General features: G+C 50.4%; 1 protein-coding gene across 1 annotated transcript; it reads right to left on the reverse strand.

The window, feature by feature from the left end:
* Positions 1–8,388: 8,388 nt before the first annotated feature.
* On the reverse strand, positions 8,389–23,349 carry TGM1 (transglutaminase 1). Its single transcript, XM_039870381.1, has 14 exons — positions 21,309–23,349; positions 20,961–21,149; positions 19,715–19,963; positions 19,204–19,322; positions 18,963–19,070; positions 18,351–18,525; positions 17,824–17,962; positions 17,583–17,686; positions 15,148–15,236; positions 14,507–14,660; positions 14,117–14,398; positions 13,832–13,992; positions 13,330–13,466; positions 8,389–8,792 (listed from the first exon to the last, which is right to left on the reverse strand). Exons 1-14 carry the CDS (start codon positions 21,640–21,642, stop codon positions 8,564–8,566), a joined length of 2,469 nt encoding a protein of 822 aa, XP_039726315.1. The 5' UTR covers positions 21,643–23,349; the 3' UTR covers positions 8,389–8,563.

The raw sequence follows: 23,349 nt of genomic DNA on the forward strand, positions 1-23,349 counted from the left end.
TCAGGTTCTGTTTATTGTCTCTGGTCTTGTCTAGGTTGTAGGTGGCAGACTTCTCTGGGTCCACCTACACTCCAGTAATTGTCTGAGTGTCTGATTGTTCTTGTCTGAGTGTCTGTTTTGTGTTTTCTGCACAAGCGATGGGGAGAAGCCTGAGTTCACAGAAGACACCCTTGGGTTGTCTCCTGCGACATTTCAAAGAAAGGTTTGTAGAAGGAGCTGACTATGGCATAAAGTTTTCTCCAGGCAGACTAAAAACATTGTGTAAAGTTGAGTGGCTGTCTTTTGATGTAAACTGGTCTCTGGAGGGTTCTTTGGACAGGGGTTTAGTGAGGAACGTTTGGAAGATTGTCACGGGAGACCCAGGACATCCTGATCAGTTTCCCTACATCAATCAATGGTTAAACCTTGTTCAGACACCCCCTCCTTAGCTCCGCCGGTGTGCCCTTTCTCTAGGGGTGTGAGTCTTAGTTGTGGGCACCCCGAAACATGCAGCAACTGAATCTCCAAGACAGCGCAGTCCCTCAGTCCTCCAATCTCCACTGGAGGACAGTGACCTTCCTCCACCCTTTAATCCAGGACAACAGAGGCCAAATAGCACTGCCTCACCTTCTCAGAGGCAGGCAGGTAACCCCTATGGGCCTCCTATTCCTGCTCCAGGTGGGGCACCAGCTAATACCACTAACCCGGCCATCCTCCCCTTGTGAGAAGCACCACCCCGGGGGCATCACACAGACAGACCCTTTATGGTTTACGTGCCTTTCTTGACTAGCGACCTGTACAACTGGAAGGCATAGAATCCGCCTTTCTCTGAAAAACCCCAGGTATTAATAGTACTCTTAGAAAGTGTCTTTCAGACTCACTGCCTCACCTGGGACGATTGCCAACAGCTTTTAATTACCCCTTTCACCGAGGAAGAACAAGGACTCATTCGGACTGAAACACAAAAGATAACTATGGGAGGGAGGAGAGTTGAGGAAGCAGGGGAACAGATTGAGGAGGAATTTCCCTCCACCCACCCAGACTGGGGACACAATTCTCAGGCAGGGAGAACGGCATTAAATGGGTACCACCAGATTCTAATTGGGGGAATTAGGATGGCTGCTCGTCCGCCAACTAACCTTTCTAAGGTAACTGAAGTTATACAGGGACCTCAGGAATCCCCTGGAGTGTTACTTGAACAAGGCATACCGGGTATACACCCCCATTGATCTTGAGGCCCCTGAGAACAAGAGGGGAATTAATATAGCCTTTGCTACTCAGGCAGCCTCTGATATCTGGCATAAATTGCAAAAAATTAGAAGGTTTTGCAAGGATGAACCTGTCCCAACTTGTTGAGATAGCCCAGAAGGTGTTCAACAACAGGGAGGTACCGGATGACCCCAAACGTATGGCTAAAATCCAAAGCTACTGTCATCAACCCAGCCAATCTATTGCCAGATCCAGACCCCCAGACTCCCATTCATGACTGCATAGATTTCATTGATGCTGTGTGTTCCTTGCGGCCAGACCTCAAGGACTCTCCTCTGCCTGAAGCCAGTAAAGTTCTGTTCATGGACGGGAGCAGCTTCATGCAAGAAGGAAGGAGGTACGCTGGGGTAGTGGTCGTTACTTTAACTGGGACTATCTGGTCACAGGCTCTTCCCCATAGGACTTTTGCTCAAAAGGCTGAGCTTATCACCCTCACGGAAGCACTAAGATGGGGAAAGGATAAGGCAGTCACAATATACACTGACAGCCGATACGCCTTTGCCACTGCACATGTACAGGGAGCCATCGACAAGGAAAGAGGGCTTCTGACTTCCGCTGGGAAGGACATCAAGAACAAGAGGGAGATCTTAGCCTTACTTGAAGCCATATAGATGCCTAAGACTCTTGCTATTGTTCTTTGTAAAGGGCATCAAAAAGGGAATAGTCCTGAGGCTGAGGGAAACTGACGAGCCAATGCAGAGGCAAGAACAGTGGCCACAAGGCCAGTGGGGCCCCCACCACATCTACTGACTGTTGTCCCTTACCCAGAACTGCCTCTGTCTCCGATTTATATGGCAGAAGAGGACATATATTTTCAGGACAGGGGAGCCACTAGGAACCAACAGGGGTGGTGGACAAACCCAACTGGAAAAATCGGGCTCTCACGGCCCTTGGAAGGACTCTCCTCCACCAACTACACCAGACCACACACGTTGGATGAACTAAGATGCTCCAAGCTTTAGACCCCTTCTTTTGCTTGTTAGAAGGGAGAAGAACTGCAGAGGAGATTGCCTCACGATGCCCAGCTTGTGCCCAAGTTAATCCACAGACGGGGAAGATAGAAGAACCTAGGCATAGGGAAAGAGGAACTTATCCGGGGGACCACTGGGAAGTAGATTTCACTGAGGTAACCCCGACTGTGGGGGGTGCTACAAATATTTACTTGTTTTTATGGACACCTTTTTAGGATGGGTAGAGGCCTTCCCTCCCAGGAAAGAGACTGCCTTAGTAGTTACTAAGAACCTACTAGAAGAAATTCTCCCTCAATTTGGTCTCCCCAGAACTTTAGGGTCGGATGACGGGCCAGCCTTCGTAGCATAACAATCGGCTAGCTACCTAAATTTGCAATGGAAACTCCACTGCGCCTACCGGCCCCAAAGTTCGGGCCAAGTAGAGCGAATGAATCAGACCCTAAAAGAGACATTAGTCAAGTTAGGATTAGAAACTGGTGGGACCCGGGTAGAACTTCTCCCCTTTGCTCTTCTCCAAGCCAGGTGTACGCCATATATTAATAGATTCACCCCATTTGAAATTTTCTTTGGAAAACTCCCACCTTTAGTACCAAGAATGGAAGATGAGAAAAAGGCAGAACTACGCAACTTTGTCTTACTTAAGCCTTTATAGGCCCTTCAAAGTGTACAGAAGGAGATTTGGTCCCAGGTTCGTGCTGTCCACTCAGCCCCAGGGGACGGACTTCTCCATCAGTTTCAGCCTGGGGACTCTGTGTGGATCCGGAAGTTCACTTCCAAAGGACTAGAATCCAAATAGAAAGGACCCTTCACTGTCTACCTGACGACGCCCACTGCAGTTAAAGTAGACGGCATCCCATCATGGATTCATCGCTCCCAGGTGAAGGCAGCATGAGAGTGGACAGCTCAGGAAGAAGGACACTTAAGACTAAGACTCAAGCATATATATTATAACCCTTTGTTTCTTCCTTTTTTCCTCTTTAGCCCAGGCATTTGACCAGCCACAACCAGAACCAGAATGAGAATTAATAACTATGTTAACAACAATACACAAGGCTTAAATAAGACCTCCCCAGACATAGGACAAGATTGCGGGTTGTGCCTAAACCCCAAAATCCCCTTACTATGTCGGGGTAGGAACTCCCTTAAACTTAAGTGAGCTCAGCAGACTAGAACTTCAAGTAGATTCACTAGCAGAAGTAGTCCTCCGAAATAAAAGAGGGTTAGATTTATTATTCTTAGAACAAGATGGATTATGTATGGCTCTAGGTGAAACCTGTTGCTTCTATGCTTATAACTCTGGAGTAATTAGAAAGAGCTTATGACTACTACAGAGAAATTTAGATGCCAGGGAAAAATAAAGACTAGAATCAGATAACTGGTTTCATAGGATGTTTAATTGGTCCCCATGGCTAACAACCCTTCTATTTGCTTTATCTGGACCTTTAATTCTCCTCCTCCTCTTGTTAACTTTTGGCCCATGTTTCCTCGATTTCTTGTTTGCATATATAAGGAAGAGAATGAATTCTATTAAACTTTTAGTATTACGAAATAGAGGCTATGAGCAAATTCCACATGAAGAATCAAGGATTTGATTTTCCGCTAAGGCCAGTGGGGAATGTGCTGGCTGGAAAATTACTGCTTGGCTATCGCCCATGGGAACATAGGCTATCGCCCATGGGAACATAGGTTATCATCCATGGGAACATAACATTCTAACAATAAGCTTTCTGCTTCTGTACCCCTGCTTGCACATCTGACCTGTGGGTTGACAGGTAGTGAATAGGAGAAAAATAGATCTTCGTGTTTAAGACAGAATGAGGAATGGGATTTAGGGCTTAAAAACCCTGTACCTCTAAATTTTGGGGCTGCTTAATTTGGGGTCTGCGTACCCCTGGCAGACCCAGCTGGCTGAATAAAGAGTGTGTTTCCTATAACTCACTGATTTCTGGTGGCCCATGTGTCTTTCAGGGGCTGGTGGCTACGACAAGACAATGAGTACCTCTGTCCAGGGGTATCAACGAAGAGAGCATCTTTAGCAGATTTCTTAAAACCAAGACCAAGAACACCTTTTCATTAAAAAAAAAGTGCACTTGCTTATATAAAGGATGATGTAAAGGAAATCATATATAAATAAATATAAATGGCATAAAATAGACTTCCCTAGTACAGTTTTCCGAGGTCCAGTCCCAGTAAGAGCTCCACTCTGGTGGTTGTTATCAAGCTCCTCCTGGGAGCCCATCTAACTCTCTCTTTCCCAGAGCTGCTCACATCATCCACAGTGTGTTCTTCCCATAAATGCCCCAAAACACGATCCTCCACTGCTCCTCCAAGCTTCCAGAATACCGGTCACCATCTGATTTAGTTCATCTTCCATTCAACAGGTATTTTTTGAGCGCCTACTATGTGTCATGGACTGTAAAGCAGCCATGAGTAAGAGAGAGAAGGTCCCTACCCTCATAGGGATTTCATTCTAGCTGGAGGGGAACTAGAGGCCTGAGGCAAGCTGGGACAAGAGGGATTCTAATGCCCACCTCCCGTGAAAGGAGATGATACCCATTAAAGCATCCAGTTTGAGCTTAATTCATAGTAGGAACTCAACATATATTTGTTTCTTCCCCTCTAACTGTTTGGAGGATAGCATAGCCTTCCCATTTTTTTTCTTTTTTTCTTTTTGAGGATTTCAAGCATTTTTGAGCTCTAATAAATACAGGGGACAGGGTAAAATGAACAGGTGTGAAGCAAGTTACAAAGTTGTTAGAAATCTTAAAGTCTCGCATTTTCTCCCAGGTGATCAATGAAAAGAGATACTGTTGTGCCACTGCTCAATCTTTCTGGAAACTAATTTAATAAAATATATAAAAATTCTAGGTCCTGGGACAGGGGTGAGAATAAGACAGATAAGACCTTAGCTCTTATGAAGCTTATATTTTAGAGAAAAGAGATAGAATTTAATAAATAAGCAAACCAACATACTAATTTTAAACAATAAGTACTATGTAGGACACATATACAAAAACGGGGTGATGTGCTAAAGAGACTGGGAATTGGGAAAACTAATCGGATTGATGGTTAGGGAAGAGGTTCCTGAGGGAAGAGGTTCCTGAGGAGGTGACATTTGAGCTGAGCACTGAATAACTGGCCATAACATCTGGGGTAAGAGGGTTCATCCCGAAGGAAGAGCAGCAGCCAAGTCTTAGGTGGAGGATGGTGAGGCTGAGAAGCAGAAGGACCCTGGGGCTGAGGCAGAAGGGCCAGGGCTCGGAGTGGAGATGAAGCTGGAGAGATCTGCAAGGTCAGGTAGAATAGGACTTTGGATTGTCCCAACAACGATGAGAAAGCATTAGCAGGTTTTAAGTAGGAGAGTACCAGGATTTAATTTAGAGTTTAGAAAGCTCACTGGCTATGTAGAAATTGAATTATTCAGGAACAAGAGTGGAAACACACCAGAAGGCTATGGCAGTTCTGTAGGGAGACAGCACAGCGACAGTGTAAGTGGAGAGAATGACAGATTCAGATATATTTTGGAGGTAGAGCTGAGAAGGCTTGTTGGTGAATACTGGAGGAGAGGAAAGAGAGGAATCAAAGATGACTTGTAGGTTTTTGGCTTGAACAACTGGGTAATTTTCATAACAATGACGTGGGACAAACTAGGAGAAGAGCAGTTTAAGGATGGAATTATGAGCTCTGTGGGGCCACTTTCAGTCTGGGATAGAATATAGGCTGTGGAGCCAGACTACCTGGATTCTAATTCTATTCTAGACTGCTAAATGATTTTGGACAAATTACCTAACCCCTTTTGTAGAGCCGGTATAACAATACAGTCTTCCTTACTAAGTTGTTATGAAGATGAAATGAGTTGTTATTATAGATAAAGAGATTAGTGCCTACATACCTATTGACTCAGCAAGTATTCAGTGAGCATCTCTAGGCACTAAATTCTGAGCATATAGCAGGGAACAAATTAGACGAAAATCACTGCTCTTATGGTGCAGTTTGTATTCTAGTTGGGGGAGGGGAGACACAATAAACAAATACATCGTTAAAATATTTAGTATGTTGGATTGGGGATAAGTGCTATGGAAAAAAATAAAGCAGGGAAAAGTGGTGGTGAGGAGGGAAGTAAATTGCAATTTAAAATAGGATGGCCAGAAAAGGCCTCATTCAGATAGTGACAGTTGAAGAAAGACCTCAAAGGAGGGAGAACGCCAGACACATGGATATGGTGGGAGATTGTGCCAAGCACGTGGAGCAGAGCAAGTCCAAAGGCCCTGAGGTGGAGGCTTCAAGAAACAACAAGAAGGTGAAGCTGTGTGACTGGAGAGTAGGTGGGGTGAGATCAGAGGATGAGTAAGGTTGCCCCTGCAGGGCGCCTGAGGACGAAGGCTGTTATTCTGAGAGAGGTGAGGAGCTACTGACTGAGCTTTGTGAGCAGCTCGGTGACACGATCTGACTGACACTTAAAAATGTTTCTCTGGCTGCCAAGTTGAGAATAGACAGGGCACAGGGAGGGCTACTAAGGCTGGGGCTTCAATCCAAGTGATGGTGGATGGTGGTTTGAACTAAGATAGGACAGTGCCAGTAGAGAGAATTTGATAATGAACAAATAATTCAAAGAACTCAATATATAGAGGTTCAGATGGTAATATGCACCGCAGAGAAAAATAAAGCACAAAGCAGGATAGGGAATGTGGAGGGTGTTGCAATTTTAAAATGGGATGATAGAGATGAGGATGCAAACCATGGAAATGTCTGGGGAAGAACTTCTCAGATAGAGCACCAAGCCCTGCAGAGGCTAGCGCCTGGCATTGTCAGGAAAGAAGGAGCCAGAGGCCTGGAATAGACTGAGCCTGGGGCAAGAAGGGGAGGTGAGGGTAGAGTCACAGTGCTGTTAGGACTTTGGCTTTAGGGAAGCCAGTAGAAGGTTTTGTGTAGAGGATCAGATTCATCTGCTCATTCTGGCTACTGTGTGAAGAGAGGAGTATCAAAGGGTAAGAGTGGATGTGGGGAAGTGATTGGGAAGCAGGTGCAATAATCCAGGCGAGAAGTGAATGCAGCTCAGCAGCATGGTAGCTGTAAAGGTGATGAAGAGCAGTCAGATTCTGGACACACAGAAGTGGGAGACAGACCATCAAGATTTGCTGACAGATTCAATGTGGGATATTAGAGAAAGAAAGGAGTCAAGGATGGCTCCAGATTTTGGGCCCAAGAAACTGGAAAGATGGATTTGCCATTTACTGATATGGGGGAGGCTGTAGGAGAATATGCTGGAGTTTGATCTTGGACATGTTTCTTCGACATGCTGAGGCGGGGGGATCTAGGAGACATCCAGTAGAGATACGGAGAAGGCTGTAACTATTTAAGTTTGAGTTTCAATGAAAACAATTTGAGGAGACAGTGGACCTTAAAACCAGGAGACTGGCAGTGTTGACCTAGGTAGAGCAGAACCTGAGGTGGAGCCTGAGTAGAAGTGGAGACACCAGCCAAAGAGACTGAGGTCAGCCTGACTTAGGAGGACCAGGAGGGTGTGCGCCTGGAAGTGAAGACTACCGTTCAGTCTTTAAACATGACGTTTTCAATGAATATTCAATGCTGGGAGAAAATGCTCACCATTTTGTGGGGGGAAGAGCACCATGCGAAACCCATATGAACAGTTGTTCTTTTTTTTCTGTACATGGTAGTGGTTGAGGATTATTGCTATTTTCTTCTTTACAATTTTCCGTATTTTCTCAATTTTCAACACTGAACCTACATATTACTTTTATAAAAATTCTTAGATATTTGAAAATAAACATTGGAAAGTGGCTTTTGCTGCTCAGAAAGTACTCCAGCCTATTTCTACCTCAAACATGTGCCTACAAAAGGGAATTTAGGTCCTTCTCTCTCACAGTGGGTGCCACTGAAAGGGGGCAGTTCCACCCCAACCCAGGGGACTTCAAAAGGGCTTTGGTCAGTAGAAGCACCCTGGGATGGGGTGAGACTGGTCAGGTAAGCACTGGAGGCTGTACTGACGCTAAGCAGGCCCGATCTCAAGAGCTGCTGAGCTGGTACCATCTGACCTGCCAACCATGCTTCTTAGAACCAGAGGCACCAGAAATGCCATGTGCATCCCTGGGACAGGCTGTGGGTTCACACTGCTTGGCCCAGAATGGACTGACGGACAGACAGCAGCTTCATTAAAAAACAGTTTATTAGCATCTCTGCCACCCGGTGCAAGTGAAGATCGGCTCCGTCCCCAGGTACCCAATCTCCCCTTTTGAGGCCCTGGGGAGCCCACTGCAGCGGGCCCTGTCCTGTGGCAATGTCCTTGTTCATTTGACCCCAGTCCCATCGCTCTTGGCTCAGGGCTAAGCCCCACCTCGAGAAGCCATAGGGATGGTCTCTCCTGAGCGGCTGTTGTCTCCGGCATCTGAGAAGACGCCCCCACCTCCAGAGGCCGGGGCCACATCCACCTGGATAACACCGTGCACCTGGGAGAGCTGTGGGCTGTCCAAGCTGGCGATGAGTTGGCGGGGGCCTGGTCGCACAGGCACGAACGTCTGGCGCAGTGTCACTGTCTCGTTGCCCCCAATGTCGCTGTGGACAGAGACAGGGTCATGCGGTCTGGGGCGACTGGAGGTACAGTGGGGAGTAAGGACTGATGGGGTGGCCAGGAAGGAAGGAGCAGAAGGTGGGCTCTTCGAGGCATTTCTGGGCTCAGCTGGAATCTCCACACCCAGGACCAGGACAAAGCTTGAGTCCCAAGGCCGCCTCCACATGACCAGGTCGGTAGCCACCCACACAGTTGCCTGAGCTAGAAATCTCCCAGTCATCCAGGACTTCTCCTTCTCCCTCCCACAAACACCTGGACAAGACTGCTGCACTGCCTACCCCTCCCCTCCATCGCCAGCTCCTGCCTAACCAGACCATCCCCACCCTACCTGGTGTTTCCAAGACCAAGGAAACTTCAAATAGAGACTTTGGGGTTCAACACAGTATTTCCAAACACTTTCAGTTTTGCCAAGAAAAAAATGTGGGAGAAAATTAGTTATCCTCTAACAATCATCTTTCCAAAGAAGGAGCATTTTAACACTCCAAAACATTGGAAGGATGTTAACAGAAAAAAAGGAAAGTCCTTTTCAAGAACAGACAACTGGCATCTTTAAATTGACATACACACTTGTGTGTGTGTGAGATACATACGCATGTATGCACACACACAAACACACACACTCACACTGAAGTAGTGACTTTATTTTCTCCCTTCATGGATCTTTGAAAAATCTATTCCCAGACTACCCCTCTGGGAATCAGTTTCACCAACCTTCTAAATGGTCTCCTTGCCTCTCATCTCATTTTCCATTCTGTTCTCTCACTACTTGAATTTGAGCTGAATCTTTCAAGGGCTTGGCTCCCTTGCTGCTTATGGGATGAGACTGTAGCTCCCTAACCTGACACACAGGCTCACTCTGACTCAGCCTTCCTGCACAGCCTCATCATCCCACGCCATTCCTCCTTCCCACCAGCCCCTCTGGGCTCTTTCCCTTCCCTGAACCCACCTTCATTTCCATGCTTCGCCCTGGCTGCCTCTGCAGGCTTACTTCATCTCTCTAGGGCTCCCTTGAGCACCTCCTGCGTTCAGGGAAATGAATCTCACCCTCCTCCGAGCTCCTCCAGCAATCTGCACATGCACCTTATGCACTGACCATGATTATCGCACCTGCTCATGCCTGTCAGCGTCTGTTCTTTTCTGCCTGTGCCTAAACCCTTAACTCTGGCCCCCTACTCAACCCAAGCCTGCCTTGGGAACCCTCTCTGAAATCATACCCTGAGCAAACGCCTCAGTTCTCCAAAGGAATGAACTGACACCCCAACTTCGAAGACAAGCTGTCCTTGGGGCAAAACATTTAGCTTAGAGCCCACTTGCAAGGGGGAGGGGAGCCCCTGGACCACTCGGTACTCCTTTGACCACTGTTAGCTGAGTAGTTTAGGACAAGTTACTGAACTTCATCGATCCTTACTTTCTGGTCTGTAAAATGTAAGTGAATGTGAAATGAGCGGGTAAAGATAAGAAGAGCTTGAAGGTGCTTCCAAGCTCCATGAAGAAGGGAAGCAGGAAAGACAGGGGGATATATAGCCTACCTGTTATGTTACAGACTTAATTGCTAGACTTCCTATCATAATAGATGACCAGAAATTAAGTCTATAATATAGCAGGTAGGCTATATAGCTCTGGCTGGTTATAAATTGGTGTTTTTAATTTGTGCCCACTTTTCCACAGATACAACATTAAAGTTTTTTAGGCTCAGATCAACCTTCAAATATCTATTTGACCCATACTATAATTGAACTGTATCATTTCAGAACCTAGCCTTTATTTATAATGTTATTTTCAAGAGAAACTTCTTTCCATGTTCCAATTAGGGAGGTCAAGAGCTTTCTCTCCCCTGGCCTTAGTGTCAGGTGAGACCTTTGCCACACCCCTGTTTGTGAGTTTAAGCTGAGCACATCAGCTGCTAAAGCTGTTCTGTAACAATGAACACAAGCAATCGACTCCCTAACAAGGACACCAGAACTTACACCAAGTTAGCACTGTCCTTCAATTCTGTACTTGTTCAGCCATGTTGCCAGTGCTTGAAACATTTTTTAACCCATCTCTCGTTTGCCCGGAGAATACTCACCGGTGGTGCTTGTGGCAGCAGCGTTTATCTCAAGATAACTTGTGGATTATAGTCCTAACCTTACCCCTAAAGTTTGCTACGAAATATCTGGCTTTTACCATTATTTTCACATCACTCTAGTATATCGATAATTTTTGGAAATAAATCACATCGTTCTACTTATAGCATTCTGTTTTTAGTATTTCCATTTACAAAATAAAGTAATTCTTGATCGCTGAAAGATCAAATCCTAGAAAACGTAGCATTCTTATGCGTGGTGTTAAATTATTGCTGGTAGTGAGCTGCGTTTTTTTTTTTTCCAAACGGGAAAAGTGTTAAAACTCCTCTCTGATTTTTCTTCCGTCATTGAAAACCACGCACACATCACCAGCACCCAGTCACACACCCACATCCTACGCTGTCCCTTCTTCACAGCCAAGCTTCATTTCTGACTGAAAGGGCGTTATTACCCACCTTGTTTGCCCACTTTGTTACTCGTAGCTCTAAATGACATCAGGCTATTTTCATAAAGTTGAATGCACTCCCCCAGGAAGACCACCCTAGGGACATTCTAGAGAATGTGATTCAGGCTCTGAGGGAAATTCCTAAGAAGGGTTTGGAACAGACTTTCAGCCTCCCTTGGTGACTGGTTAGTTGGTGACAATAGCCATCTGGAGGAGTAAGTTCTGGAATGTTTATTAGGTGACTAGTCACCTTGCTGGGTGGCACACCTTATGCTATAATGGGGTTCCATACCACAGCCTTTGATGTGCAAACTAGAGCAAAGTAACACCCATCTTGGAATCCGATATATCTGAACCAACCACCTAGGGACTTCCCCCTGAGGGCTCTCAGTGGTGCTGGTGGCCCTGGCCTGGGCTCCAAGCAGCTGAGGAGCCACAGGATGTCCAGGGAGGAGTTACCTTGAGAAACCATCACCCTACCCTCTCATTTACTAGTGAGGAGACTGGGGTCTTTAAGTGTGGGGGAATTCATACATGCCCCGCAGCTGAAGAAGGGGGCCAGGTCTCCAAGCTCGGCTCAGTTGTCCTCTCCTATACCCAGACGGGGGCAAGTCTCAAAGGTCTGGCAGGGCTGCTGAGGGGAGTCCAGCTCTGGGGACCCCTTAGAAAAGGGGAACCTCCCTCTATCATTTGCAGGTGAGAGATGCCTACAGGATGACCTATCTGGGAGTCCCAGCTCCATTCTCTGAGCCACCAGAGACTCTTGTAGGGCAACAGGGAGAAAGCACTCCTTTGTGACATAGGACATCATCCAGGGTTCAGACTGGGGCAAAGATTAGGAAAACAACCTTTTCAGCTTTGGTTTGTTAGCAAAGTGGAGGCCACCACCAGGCAGAGCCTGCTGTCTGTGGGCAGGGCCTCTCCGCTGTCCCACCTAGCCCCTCAGATGCTCTTTATCTAAGGAGGAAAAGGTATGCATCTGTCCCCAGAAAGCTGATCTTAAAGATCAGCTTTTGACCTTCTCTTCTCTCCTTCTGTGCTGTTCCTGGGGAGGGACTGGGCAGCTTGTGTGTGTCTGTGTCAGAGATGACAGCACAGGCCCAAGAACATAAGCACTGTGTGTGCCCTCGCTGGCACCGAGCCTCACCTGGTCCAGCATCAGGCCCAGGCAGACTGATAAGGGCCTGGGGTGTGGGCCCCTCTTCTCTGGAACTGCTGCTCAGCCCTCGTGGCACAAACCAAGTAACAGATTTGAGAGTGTGTACCTAGTGCATGCCGTGAGGGAAGAGCAGAATTTGGCCCTTGGGAACTGTGAGACTCTGTGAGATCTGGCCATCAGCTTCCCCATCTGTAAAGTGGGGGTGATGGTGGCAGTAATCAAAATAACAACTCCCAACAGAGCATTCACGTTGCGCCAAGCACTACACTAAACGCTTTACCCACATCATCTCATCTCATTCTCGCAGTGACCCTCAGAGCCAAGTACTATTGTTATCCTCACTTTACAGATGAAAAAAATGAGGCTCAGAGGAGACAAAGTCACTTGCCCGAGGGCACACAGCCAGTGAGTGATGGAGCTGGAATTGGAACCTAAGTCTAGAGAATCCCAAAGCTTTACTTTTAATTATATGATGGTCTCTAATGTACTTTAAAGGGATTTTGTAGTCTCTCAATGAGAAAACGTTCCTGAAAGTGCCTGATCAGCTCCTGAGTGCTGAACAGTGTTAGTGAAGAGTTGCTAATGATTCCTATGTGACATTTTAGCTCCCTGAGATGGTGAAGCAGAGTGGGGACGTGGAGCGTAGCACCACGCACAGGTCTCCTTAAACACTGCTTGGACTGAACTGAGTCAGAAGGTATTGCTGGCTGGCCCCAAGCTGCTTTGGTGAGCCCTGAGAGACAGTACCATCCTGACCATCCTGACGGAGAGAGAAAGCAGAGCTGGGACCTAGGGCAGCTCAGGAGGTAGACAAGGGTGGCGGCAGGGACAAGAGGAGATGCCAGACTCACCCAACGTTGAGAATCTTCGGTCTCTGTAACCCGGAGCCCTCGAGCCTGAAGATGACGCCGGTGAGAGCGACAGGCAGGGGGTTCTTGAAGACAATCTGTACTTCGCACTCCTGGCCAACCACGGCTGCTCCCAATAACTGAGAGAAAGAGAGACCCACCCCCACATCAGAGAGCCCGGCCACATACATGGGGTCCATACATTCCACCAGAGAGGGATTGAAACCTCCCCAGTCCCATATTTCTGCCTTACAGAAGGCTCTGCATAAGCCAGAGAGGAAATTCCAAGCCGCTCCCCAGCTGAAGCCACCACGGACTTGGGGAGATGAGATCTCATTTTACAGGGGAGGAAACTGAGGTCTGAAAGCCCAGAGCCAGTCCCTGACCTTCTCTTCCTGGAACTGCTCGTCAGGCCAGCCTGCTCCTGATTTAGTGCCCTGTCCCCTTCCGCTCCAATTTCCCTCAGCCCCTGGCCATCCCTCATGCCCCAGCCAGCGGCCCTCACCGTGAGGGAGAGGTCTGGAGTACGCAGACGGAAGGTGTGCTGCTTGGCCAGCACTTGCCCGTTCTCCTTGACGTGGCCCGAGACATTAAGCAGCATGGACCCCTGGTCCACGAGGTGCGGCTGATATTCCTTGTAGGCCACGGGCATGGTCACACGGTCCGCTGGGGAGAAGAAGCATGGTGTCACCAAGGCCTGCTTCCCCAGACATGGCCTCTTGGAGTCTCCATGTCCACAGCCCCAGGTGTCTAGCTATCTAGGGGGTAGGGCTAAGGAAGGAGCACTTACAGGCCCCCGGGGCCAGCACCACTTCCTTCTTGCTCTCCTTGAAGACGGACCCTGTGACGCCAGTATAGAAGGTGACTGAGAGGTAGAGGTGCAGCTTCACAGTGCGGCGGCTGCTGCCACGATTGGTCAGCACCACACAGACGGTCAGGTCCTGCCCCATCACTGCATCCTGGGCCTCCACCTGTATCGCCACATCCTCAGCTGAGTCCCGGGTGGCATACACATTGGGTTTGCTGCCGTGGGCGGCTGCTGTTTCCACTGCCTTCCGTTCTGCTTCTGAGCCTGGAGGTTGAAGGTCAAGCGTGAGGTTACCACTCCTGCTGGGGTGGGTGGGTGCTCAGTGGGAACACTTCATGTGGGCCAGAGCTGGCCAGGTTGGGGGGATGGTACCTTCTGGGTGCTTATAGATGTGGGTGACATTGTCCCGCATGTTGGAACCAATGGCCTTTGTGATAATGAGCGTGCCAATGGCCTTCTCCTCCACGTATACAATCTTGAAGCTACCGTCATCTTGCCGCTGCCAGTAAACCTTGTCACTGTTCACCTATTGGGGGAGGGGTGTGTGAGCCAGGAATGAGCAAGCCAGAGGGTCTGAGGTTGGACCTGACCCCTGCTACCTTCCCTTGCTCCTCGGGGGCTGCAGGAATGGCTAGGTCCAAAGGCTGGGAGCTTCCTGGCAGAGCCAAACTGGGGGACTTTCCAAGCTGAGCCCGGAAGAAGCTGGTCTAGGAGGCTCCTCACAAAGCACTTTGGCATTAATAACAGTAATCCCATACGCTCTTTCACTGACTTTGTGACTTGTAAGGCAGTTTCATACTCAGTATTTCTTTTGATATTGAGTACAGAAAGCACAGCAGCCATTATTATTACCTTTTACAGGTGAGGAAACTAAGACTCTTAGAATGGGTGCCTTGCCTGAGGTCACACAGCTGGTCAGTCAGCGGTACAGTCAGGCCCAGAGAACCCAGGACCTGTACCAGTGCTCTGGCCCTCCATACTGCCCAAGAAGCCACGCAGAGCACCGCCCTCACCTCGGCAAAAATGAAGGGCGTGTCATATTTCATGTAGACCAGGCCATTCTTGATGGACTCCACTGAGCAGGGGCCACAGCAGAAGATGCCTAAGGGAGTTGGGGCAGGATGAAGGTGAGAGATCCAAGGAGGCCACGGGGACTCTCAGATCCAGGGGAGAGGCCCACGCATCCAGGCCCAGTGCCCACTGCCTGGGAGTCAGCCACCATCCAGTCCAATCCAGGGAGAGTAAACAGAAGAGTGAAATTCCATCTGGCCTCAGTCAGTGCGGGGCAGAGGTAGGGCAGGGGACAAGCCTGCCTTGTTAACTAAATCATTAACATACTCTTCCTCCATTAGCTGAAGATAGATGTTGGCTGTCTGTGATCTGAAGAGGTCAGGATCCCCTATATTAAGACAAATCCAGAACCTGTGGTAGCCCTGCTTGCTGGCTGGGAGACCAATGACACCACAGCCACCATTCTAGAAAGATCCAGAACAACCCCCAGCTCTGCAGCCTGCTGTGTCCTCTCTGTGGGGAGGTGGGAGGGATGCTGGTAGAAACAGATTCTGACCTCATCGTGCTCAGGAGGGATTTTTAGAGGAGATGGGCTGACAGGGAGGAGGCTTAACAGTAAGTGAAGGCCATCCAATAGGAAAGAATCTTAGAAAACACTTAGCACTATGGTCTCCTTTTACAGATGGGGAAACTGAGGATCGGCAAGCAAGTAGATGTCAGGATCTCACAAGACAGCTGGATACAAGAGAATGAAAGGAGCTAATATTTACTGAGTAGCTACTATAGTCCAGGTATGCTGCTAGTGTCTCTAAAATGTAATTTCTCATTTGATCCTCCCAACCACGCCATATGGTACACATTATTCCCATTTACAAACAGGAACACCGAAGCCCAAAGATGCAAGGAATTTGCCCAAGCTGACATATCTAAGAAAGAATCAAGCTGGAATCAAGCCTGGGTCATGCTGGCCCTAGAGCTCCTGCCTGCCACCCATCCAGAGTGGGGATGGGAACTCAGTTCTCCCAGTGTCCTGGGCCAGGCTGTTCCAGCATTGCAGGCATCGCTGGGTTGCACAATTCAGGGGGCACTGTTCACAGAGATGATTGAGAGGGAGGGTTCTGGCCAGAGACCACAGGAAGAATGTAGGCTAGGCGAGGGCTATCTGACCCAGGGTGAAGAAGGGAGAAGCAGAGGGGAGGCAGCATGAGGGGCAGGTTGACTGCTTGGGGATGGAGCGTTAAGGTGGGAAAGGGGAGAGACCTATTTGAGAACAGAGTGTATGACAGGTCTAATTTTTTCAGAAACGTGTATTATGGAAAAGAGACTAATGGGTTATATCATCAGTAGTTATCTCTTAGGGCTGGATATAGAGGTTGATTTTTTCTTTGAACCTATCTGATTTTTTTTTCTGTACTGTAGATATTATTTATAGTGAGCAACAGAACAGACAAGAGAAGAACTTGGTGAAACTGAGAATGCGTGTCAAGAAGGGAGGGAGTCAGGGACTGGATTTGCTCTGTTGCTGACCTAATGCTCTGTGCATAGAGAAAGTCACTCCACCTCTCTGAGTCACTGTTTTCCACGTGTCCCACAAGGGCTTGGAGTGGATTCTAAACCCAACAGATCTTTGGCATCACCAGGGGAACTTTCAAATATATAGACTCCTAGAATCTATACCTGGAACGTCTGATGTTTTAGGTCTGTGGTGGAACCTAGACATTTACTTAAAACTAAAACATCCTGAGAGAGAAAAGGAAACATTTACATTTTATGTTATTCAATTCTATACTTTTTTCCCTTTCAAGTATGTATTACTTATAATAATCACCTTTTTAAACTTTAAAAATACATAAATAAAAGGGTCCTTCATCTCTAGGACATGTAAGTAAAAAAAGCAAATGAGAATAGTGGATTTTTTGGCAGAGGAAAATCTGTCACTGAATTCTCTCAAATCTTTTGACTTTTGAACCATCTGAGTATATTAATCATTATAAATAAATAAAACTTAGGCATATAATTATGCGGAAAGGTGAAAATAAAGTAAAGGCCACATGACTGATAAACTCATTTAAAGAACCTTGGTGTTCTTTAAAAGCAGTGGTCCCCATCCTTTCTGGCACCAGGGACTGGTGCTCCTATGAGAATCTAATGCCTGATGATCTGAGGTGGAGCTGAGGCTGTGATGCTAGTGCTGGGGAGTGGCTGCAAATACAGATGAAGCTTCGCTTGCTCACCCGCCGCTCACCTCCTGCTGCGCGGCCCAGTTCCTAACAAACCACGCACTGGTCCAGTCCGCAGCCCAGGGGTTGAGGACCCCTGTAAAGGACCTGGCTCTACAACTAAGTCCAGCACTAACACTCTGGAGTTTGTTACCCAGGTTGGAGAGATGGAAAGAAGGCCAAGCGGGGTACAGGAGCCAAGCAGGTCCCCGCCTCACCACTGCTGGTCTCCTGGGGTGTGGCGTCTACAACCTGCCACCCATCAAAGCCAGAGGGCAGATCTGGCCTCTTCATCCAGCAGTCGTTCCACACGTGGAAGTTCCTGGAGGGACATGGAAGAGTGCTGGGTCTGAGCAGCCCATCTGGGACCTCCCCAGCACTCCTTTGGCATCCAGATCTCAGGTCACTGCTCCTTGGAAGGCATGGGCTGTCCAGCCCCAGCCCCAGCCCTAGCCTTACCAAACAGAATCGTGGTTCAGGTGCTCGAGAGGTTTCATGTTCTCATCAAAGTAGATGTCCATGGTGAGGGATGTGTCTGTGTCATGCGCTGAATTGAAGTTGGTGACAGTACGAGTGGCCAGGCCCAAGCAGCGCAACACTGTGGAGGAGCCAGGGTTGGGTTCAGGGCCCGGGGCCAGGGCAGGGGTGGGTGCAGGTGAAGCATCAGGTGAGGGGTAGCTGGGGGTAGGGGGTTAAGGGCAACGGTAGTTGCCAAGCTGGGTCAGGAGTCGCTAGGGCCAGGGTGTGTGGAGGGTTAGGGGAAGCTAGGCTGCCTGCCTGGCCTTGTCCCTGCCCAGCCTTTCTCCCTCCCCTCCCCTAGGCCTCTCTCTGGTTGTTAACACTAATTAATGATAATTAAGGTCAGTCTACCATCCACCCCAACCTGCCCCTGCACTGTAGCCACTGCTGGGCCAGGCTAGTGAAGGTGGAGCTTAGCTTCCCTCCCTCCCCCTTTGTAGGGCCCAGGCTCCCAGTTCCTCTATTACCTGTGGTGGTCACACCAGCGAAGACCCAGCACTGGCCATAGGGGACAGAGTAGCCAGTGCGTAGGTAGCTGAGTAAAATCTCCACACTGCCCACCCAGGCTGATGGGTTGGTGCCTCGGGAGTAATCGCCAGACCAATTTCCAATCAGGACCCCATTGTCATCCAAGGAGTTCACCTGTCCAGGACAGGATGGGGTGGGGTAGTTGAAGGAGAGGCTCAGGATCCATCATGTGGTCCCAGCCCAGCCCCTGACCCTGCAACCACCCCTCACCCCAAAATGCCTCAGGATCTAGCCAGTAGCCGAAGGCTCGCCCACCCTAGAGCCACCTGCCCCCCACCCCCACACCTGGTCTGGCACAGGAATGTGAATCCTGGGTGTGTAAAGTATTGGGTTTGGCCCTACATTCCACGAGAGCTGGGACATGTGCCAGAAAGGGTGGGGTGGGGGACAGGCAAGGGAGGGACAAGGAGGAGTAAGACCTCTCCCACAATATCCTTTGCAAGGGCAGGGTCAGGGCTGAGGTCCTGGAGGAATCAGAAAGAGCAGGAGTAGGGGCCAAGGGAGGCAACAGGCAGACACACAGTAGGGCTCAGAGCCACAAGGGTGCTCACCATGGCAGAGATGACCCGGGAAACACTGACTGGGTCCCCACGGCCTCCATATGGCATGCCCCGCCGGTCCAGGATGTATAGGCAGGCATCCAGCACACCATGGTCAAACTGGAAAGAGAGAGGGCAGAGGTGACCGCAGCCCACCGTAGCCAAGCCCGACTTCTAGGCCAGCACCTTCTCTCCCACTCCACCCCACCTGTCTTTAGCTCTCCCAAGTGCATGTGGCCCTCGCCAGCCATACCTGGCCGTAGTTCCAGGTTCGCTCGCCAATCTGTGCTTCAGTCCCGTAGTAAATTCTCCCAGACTCATTAAGCACGTACTCCTGCCGCCAATCCTCATGCTCCACATATACGATGTCCTCTGTGTCCCCAAAATAGACATGCCTGGTTCCCTCCAGCCCTCTCCCTGGGCCCTACCTTCTCCTAGGCTAATTCTGCAGAACTCATGTCCACAGAGGAAGAACAGGAATGTCTCTAGGCTGAAAGCACTGTTCCCAGAAAGCATGGAGGGAGCATGACAGAGATAATGGGAAGAGGGTGGCTGTAACCAGGGCCCTGCACCGGGAGAGGTGAGGCTGTGTGACTTTGAGCTGGTCATCTTTCTACATGGGACCTAGGTCCCTTCACCCGGACAATGAGAGGCTAGCTTCTCCTAAGGGCAGACACCCAAGCACCACACTGGATCCTAGGAAAGGAAGCCCCGACCTGCCTCCTCTCCTGTCTATTCCCTGCTCCTGACTCCAGCAGACTCACCTGGGCACCAGGGATTGAAGAGGATGTAGATCTCATTGTGGGCGTCAAAGGGCAACAGGAACTCGCCAGCCTCTGAGTGTGTACGGACCGTGAACTGAAACTTGCCGATGATGGCATTGGGGGAGGTGTGGACTCGCAAGTTCAGATTCTGCCCACTGGACTTGGTCACCTGGGCCTTCCAGCCTCCACTGCCCCCCTTGCCCACTGGGATGATCACGTGGGTGCCCTTGCCCACCTCGGGGTTGTTTCCTGGAATGGCGGAAGCAGCAATTAGCTGGTGAAGCATTCCCAAGGTGGGGGAAAATGGAGCCTTGGATTTCTCCCAGCCCCACCCAGAATATGTATGAGCTAGTGTGTGTGTGTCCCTGAGTTGGGCCATCTCCTTAGTCTGTGACAGTCTAAAAATAGTTCTGTCCCCGCCCGATGCCTGTCCACATGCCAGGGCAGAGACCCAGTCCAACATCTCAAACCTGTTCCCCTGACACTGAACTTAGAGGTGGGCAGGGGAGATCAGGCCACTGTCACCCTCTGCCTGTCTGACTGTCCTAGCTCCTGAGCTGGAAAAGCAGAGCCGCCCTGGCTGGGTCCAGATGCCCCAACCTCATGTGAAAGGGCAGTCAGATCCTGAAAGGCAACCCTGTCTGCTCCCTGGCACTGCTGCTTCCAGAACCCAGAGCATCCCTGGTGGAGGTGGTGGGGTACCTGGGAAATTAGAGGCTGGAGTGGGCAAGGCCAGGCCCTAATCAGAGGGTATGAGGAGTCTCCCGCCCCCGGCAGCAGCATAATCACCAGCCTGGGTAGTCAATGGCCACCAAGCAACGCAGTAAGGGAGGCATCCGCTCTGGGCCACGGGGACAGAGGAAACAGAGACAGAGTTGCACAGAGAGAGTGGGGAGAACTCGCCACACCCTGGAGGAGAGCAGATCCAGAAAGAAAGATACACAGAGGCAGTAACGCTGAAGCAAGCACCTGAGGAGAAAGAATATTGAGACAGATGCCCCTGGAGGCTTGAAGAGGGTGGGCTTAGAAAAATGGAGACATCAAGACCCTCTTTGAGACACACCCCTAGGGACACACACATGCACACCAGCCTTATGTGGCAGAGGAGAGGAGCTGGGCGAGGGAGGAGCCCAAAGATGCCCCTCTAACCCTAATACCAGGGCTGGGAGGCCCTGGTAGCCAGCACCCCTGCCCAAGTTTTCACCCTTCCCAAGTTTTCACCCTTCCCACTATAAGCCCCACTGACCTATGTGCAGTTCCAGGGTGATACTATCAGAGGACTCATAGGGCCGAGACAGGAAGAGCACCATGTGGAAAGCCTGCCCACGGCGCAAGATCAATTCGTCGTACTCATACTCATCTGTGTGATGCTCTCGGCGGTTCTCGCCCGAGCGTGAACTCAGCAGATCCACACCAGTCACCGCCAGCATGCCCTCTGCAAAGCCACAATTCCAGGTCAGTTGAAGCCCCAAGGGAAGTCGAACTCCCCCTTGCCCCCTCATCATTAGCCTCTCAGGCTCCCAGAGATGCCAGGATGAGTGTGTCCCTATTAAGCCCTTTTGGCTCTCAGCTAAGGTCGACAGGCCAGCCTCACCTCGGATTGTGCCGTCTCCAGCTGCATTCACACCACTGCCCCGGGAGACAGGCGGGCGGGAGTCTGAGCCCCGGGAGTTAGGTCTTCGGCGTGCAGAGCTTGACCCTCGACCCCTGGAGCCAGAGCCTCGGTCTCCGTGGGGCTCAGGCCCCGAGTCATCATCTGTCCCACTCCTGCAGGAGCAGCAGCCACAGCAGCGAGCCCAGAAGGAACGGCCCCCTCCGCGAGACCGTCTGTCGGACTCTGGCTCTGGAGAAGGCGTGGTGGGGGGCTGCCAGGGGTTCCCGCCCCAGCGGCCCACGTCTGAACGAGGACCATCCATCGTCATGTTCATGTCTGTGTGGAAGAGGCAAGGAGGCTCTGGTCATCCTCTCAGACCTCCTTTACCTAGGACACTGCAGCCAGCCCAGCCGGAAACCTGCCATCCAAAGAGCTGATTCTAGTCCCAGCCAGATGATTGAGATGATCTGATGATCCAGAGATTTCCCCAGACTCATCCAGCAACCCCCCTTGAAGACCCCTCTCAGATTCACCTAGAGAAACTTCCCGTGTTATAGAGATGAGGTTTCCCTTTTCATCCCCACACAGACACCTGCCAAACCAGATGCCCAATCAAGAAAACTGCTCAAGGACTCATCCCAGGAAATGTGTGGACACTTGTCACAGCCACAAGACCCAGCAGCATAGACCATCCCTTGGCCTGCTCCCTCCACCTGCCAGCTCCTCAGTCTAGAGATCTACCAACCAACCGCCTCTAGAACCGATTTCTTAGCAGAGATCTCCCACCCAAGGCTCCTTGCAAAAGAAAGGCGGGTGACATGCCGGACTTGTGGTCCTAGGCATTCCCCACGTCGGGTGAAACCCCTCTCAAAGTATCTGGGAGAGGCGGGGCACCGTAGGTGCTGGAGCCCACGCTCCCCCAGGGCGGCTTCGGGGCAGCCTTGCTGGGTACGCAGGCTTGGGCTGGCCCGCACTCGACCTTGCTGGGGACCGATCTGGGCTGGCGCGGACTCCAGACGGTGTCATGTGGCTCAGCATCTCAGGGCCCATTGGTACCCCTCACCTGGCGGCGGTGCTGGCGAGGACAGCGTTGAGTCCCGCGGCCACGGTGGAACAGGTCAGGACTGATGGGACGGGACAGACGCGCCTGACGCCACCACACAAGTGGAAGGTGTGGGATGGGCGGGTAAGTGGTTTATGAGGGGGGAGGGCGGGGCTGGCTTCTGGGAAGAAGGGGGAGCATCCTCCTTAGGGAAAGAGGCCAGGCCCCTGGGGCTGTTTCCTGAGGTAGGGGCAGGAAATAAGCTCTGCCCGGGCTGAAACCTGTTTGCCCTTTCGAGGAATTGAACAACTGTGGAAACGAAATAGTGCAGGAGAGGCTAGGGAGGGGGCGGGGTCGGGGTCTGTCAGGGATGAAGCTGGAGTGAAAGTGGAAGGCTTTGGTGGGACTGCTACGCCAGGCTGATTCCTGCTAGAATGGGTGCTTAAGGAGTCTCTTCTCCTGAGGGTAATGGGACAAGGAACCGCCTTCATCCACACTACATATCCAGCAGACCCTTCGTTTCCAAGCTCAGGTTCTCAATCTGTGCTCTCAGCAGTCTCTGCTGCCAGGCTCCCATGCAACCCAGGTCAGGCTCAGCCCATGGGCTTGGTCCATGGGCTTGGTCCTGGGACTCGTCCTGCCGGGGAGGTCCCTGAACCCGAAGCTGCAGACTGGTGACATCAGCAGCCTGGCCCTCAGACTGGCTCCACCAGCCAACCCATGACCTGCCGGCTCTACCTGATCCTCTGACCCCCACCCTCACCCATCTGTCCTTCCTCTTCCTCCAGCTGCTCCACAGCCCGAGGAATGAGTGAGCTGCCTCCAGCTTCCTGTGTCCTTCCAAGTTTGGGAATGCCAAGTTGGGTGGTGGTGGTGGGGGGGGGCGTGTTTGGAAGGTTCAGAGTAGGAGCAAGCAATCCCTTGTTTTCTTCCCCTGGCCTGGGCTTTTGGGGAGGCTTAAGCCATACTCTATGGCTCAAGTGGGAACTGAGCACCTCC

This window comes from Pteropus medius, unplaced genomic scaffold, assembly GCF_902729225.1.
Source record: "Pteropus medius unplaced genomic scaffold, Ma_sr-lr_union100, whole genome shotgun sequence".
In the NCBI taxonomy this organism is placed as follows: Eukaryota; Metazoa; Chordata; class Mammalia; order Chiroptera; family Pteropodidae; genus Pteropus; species Pteropus medius.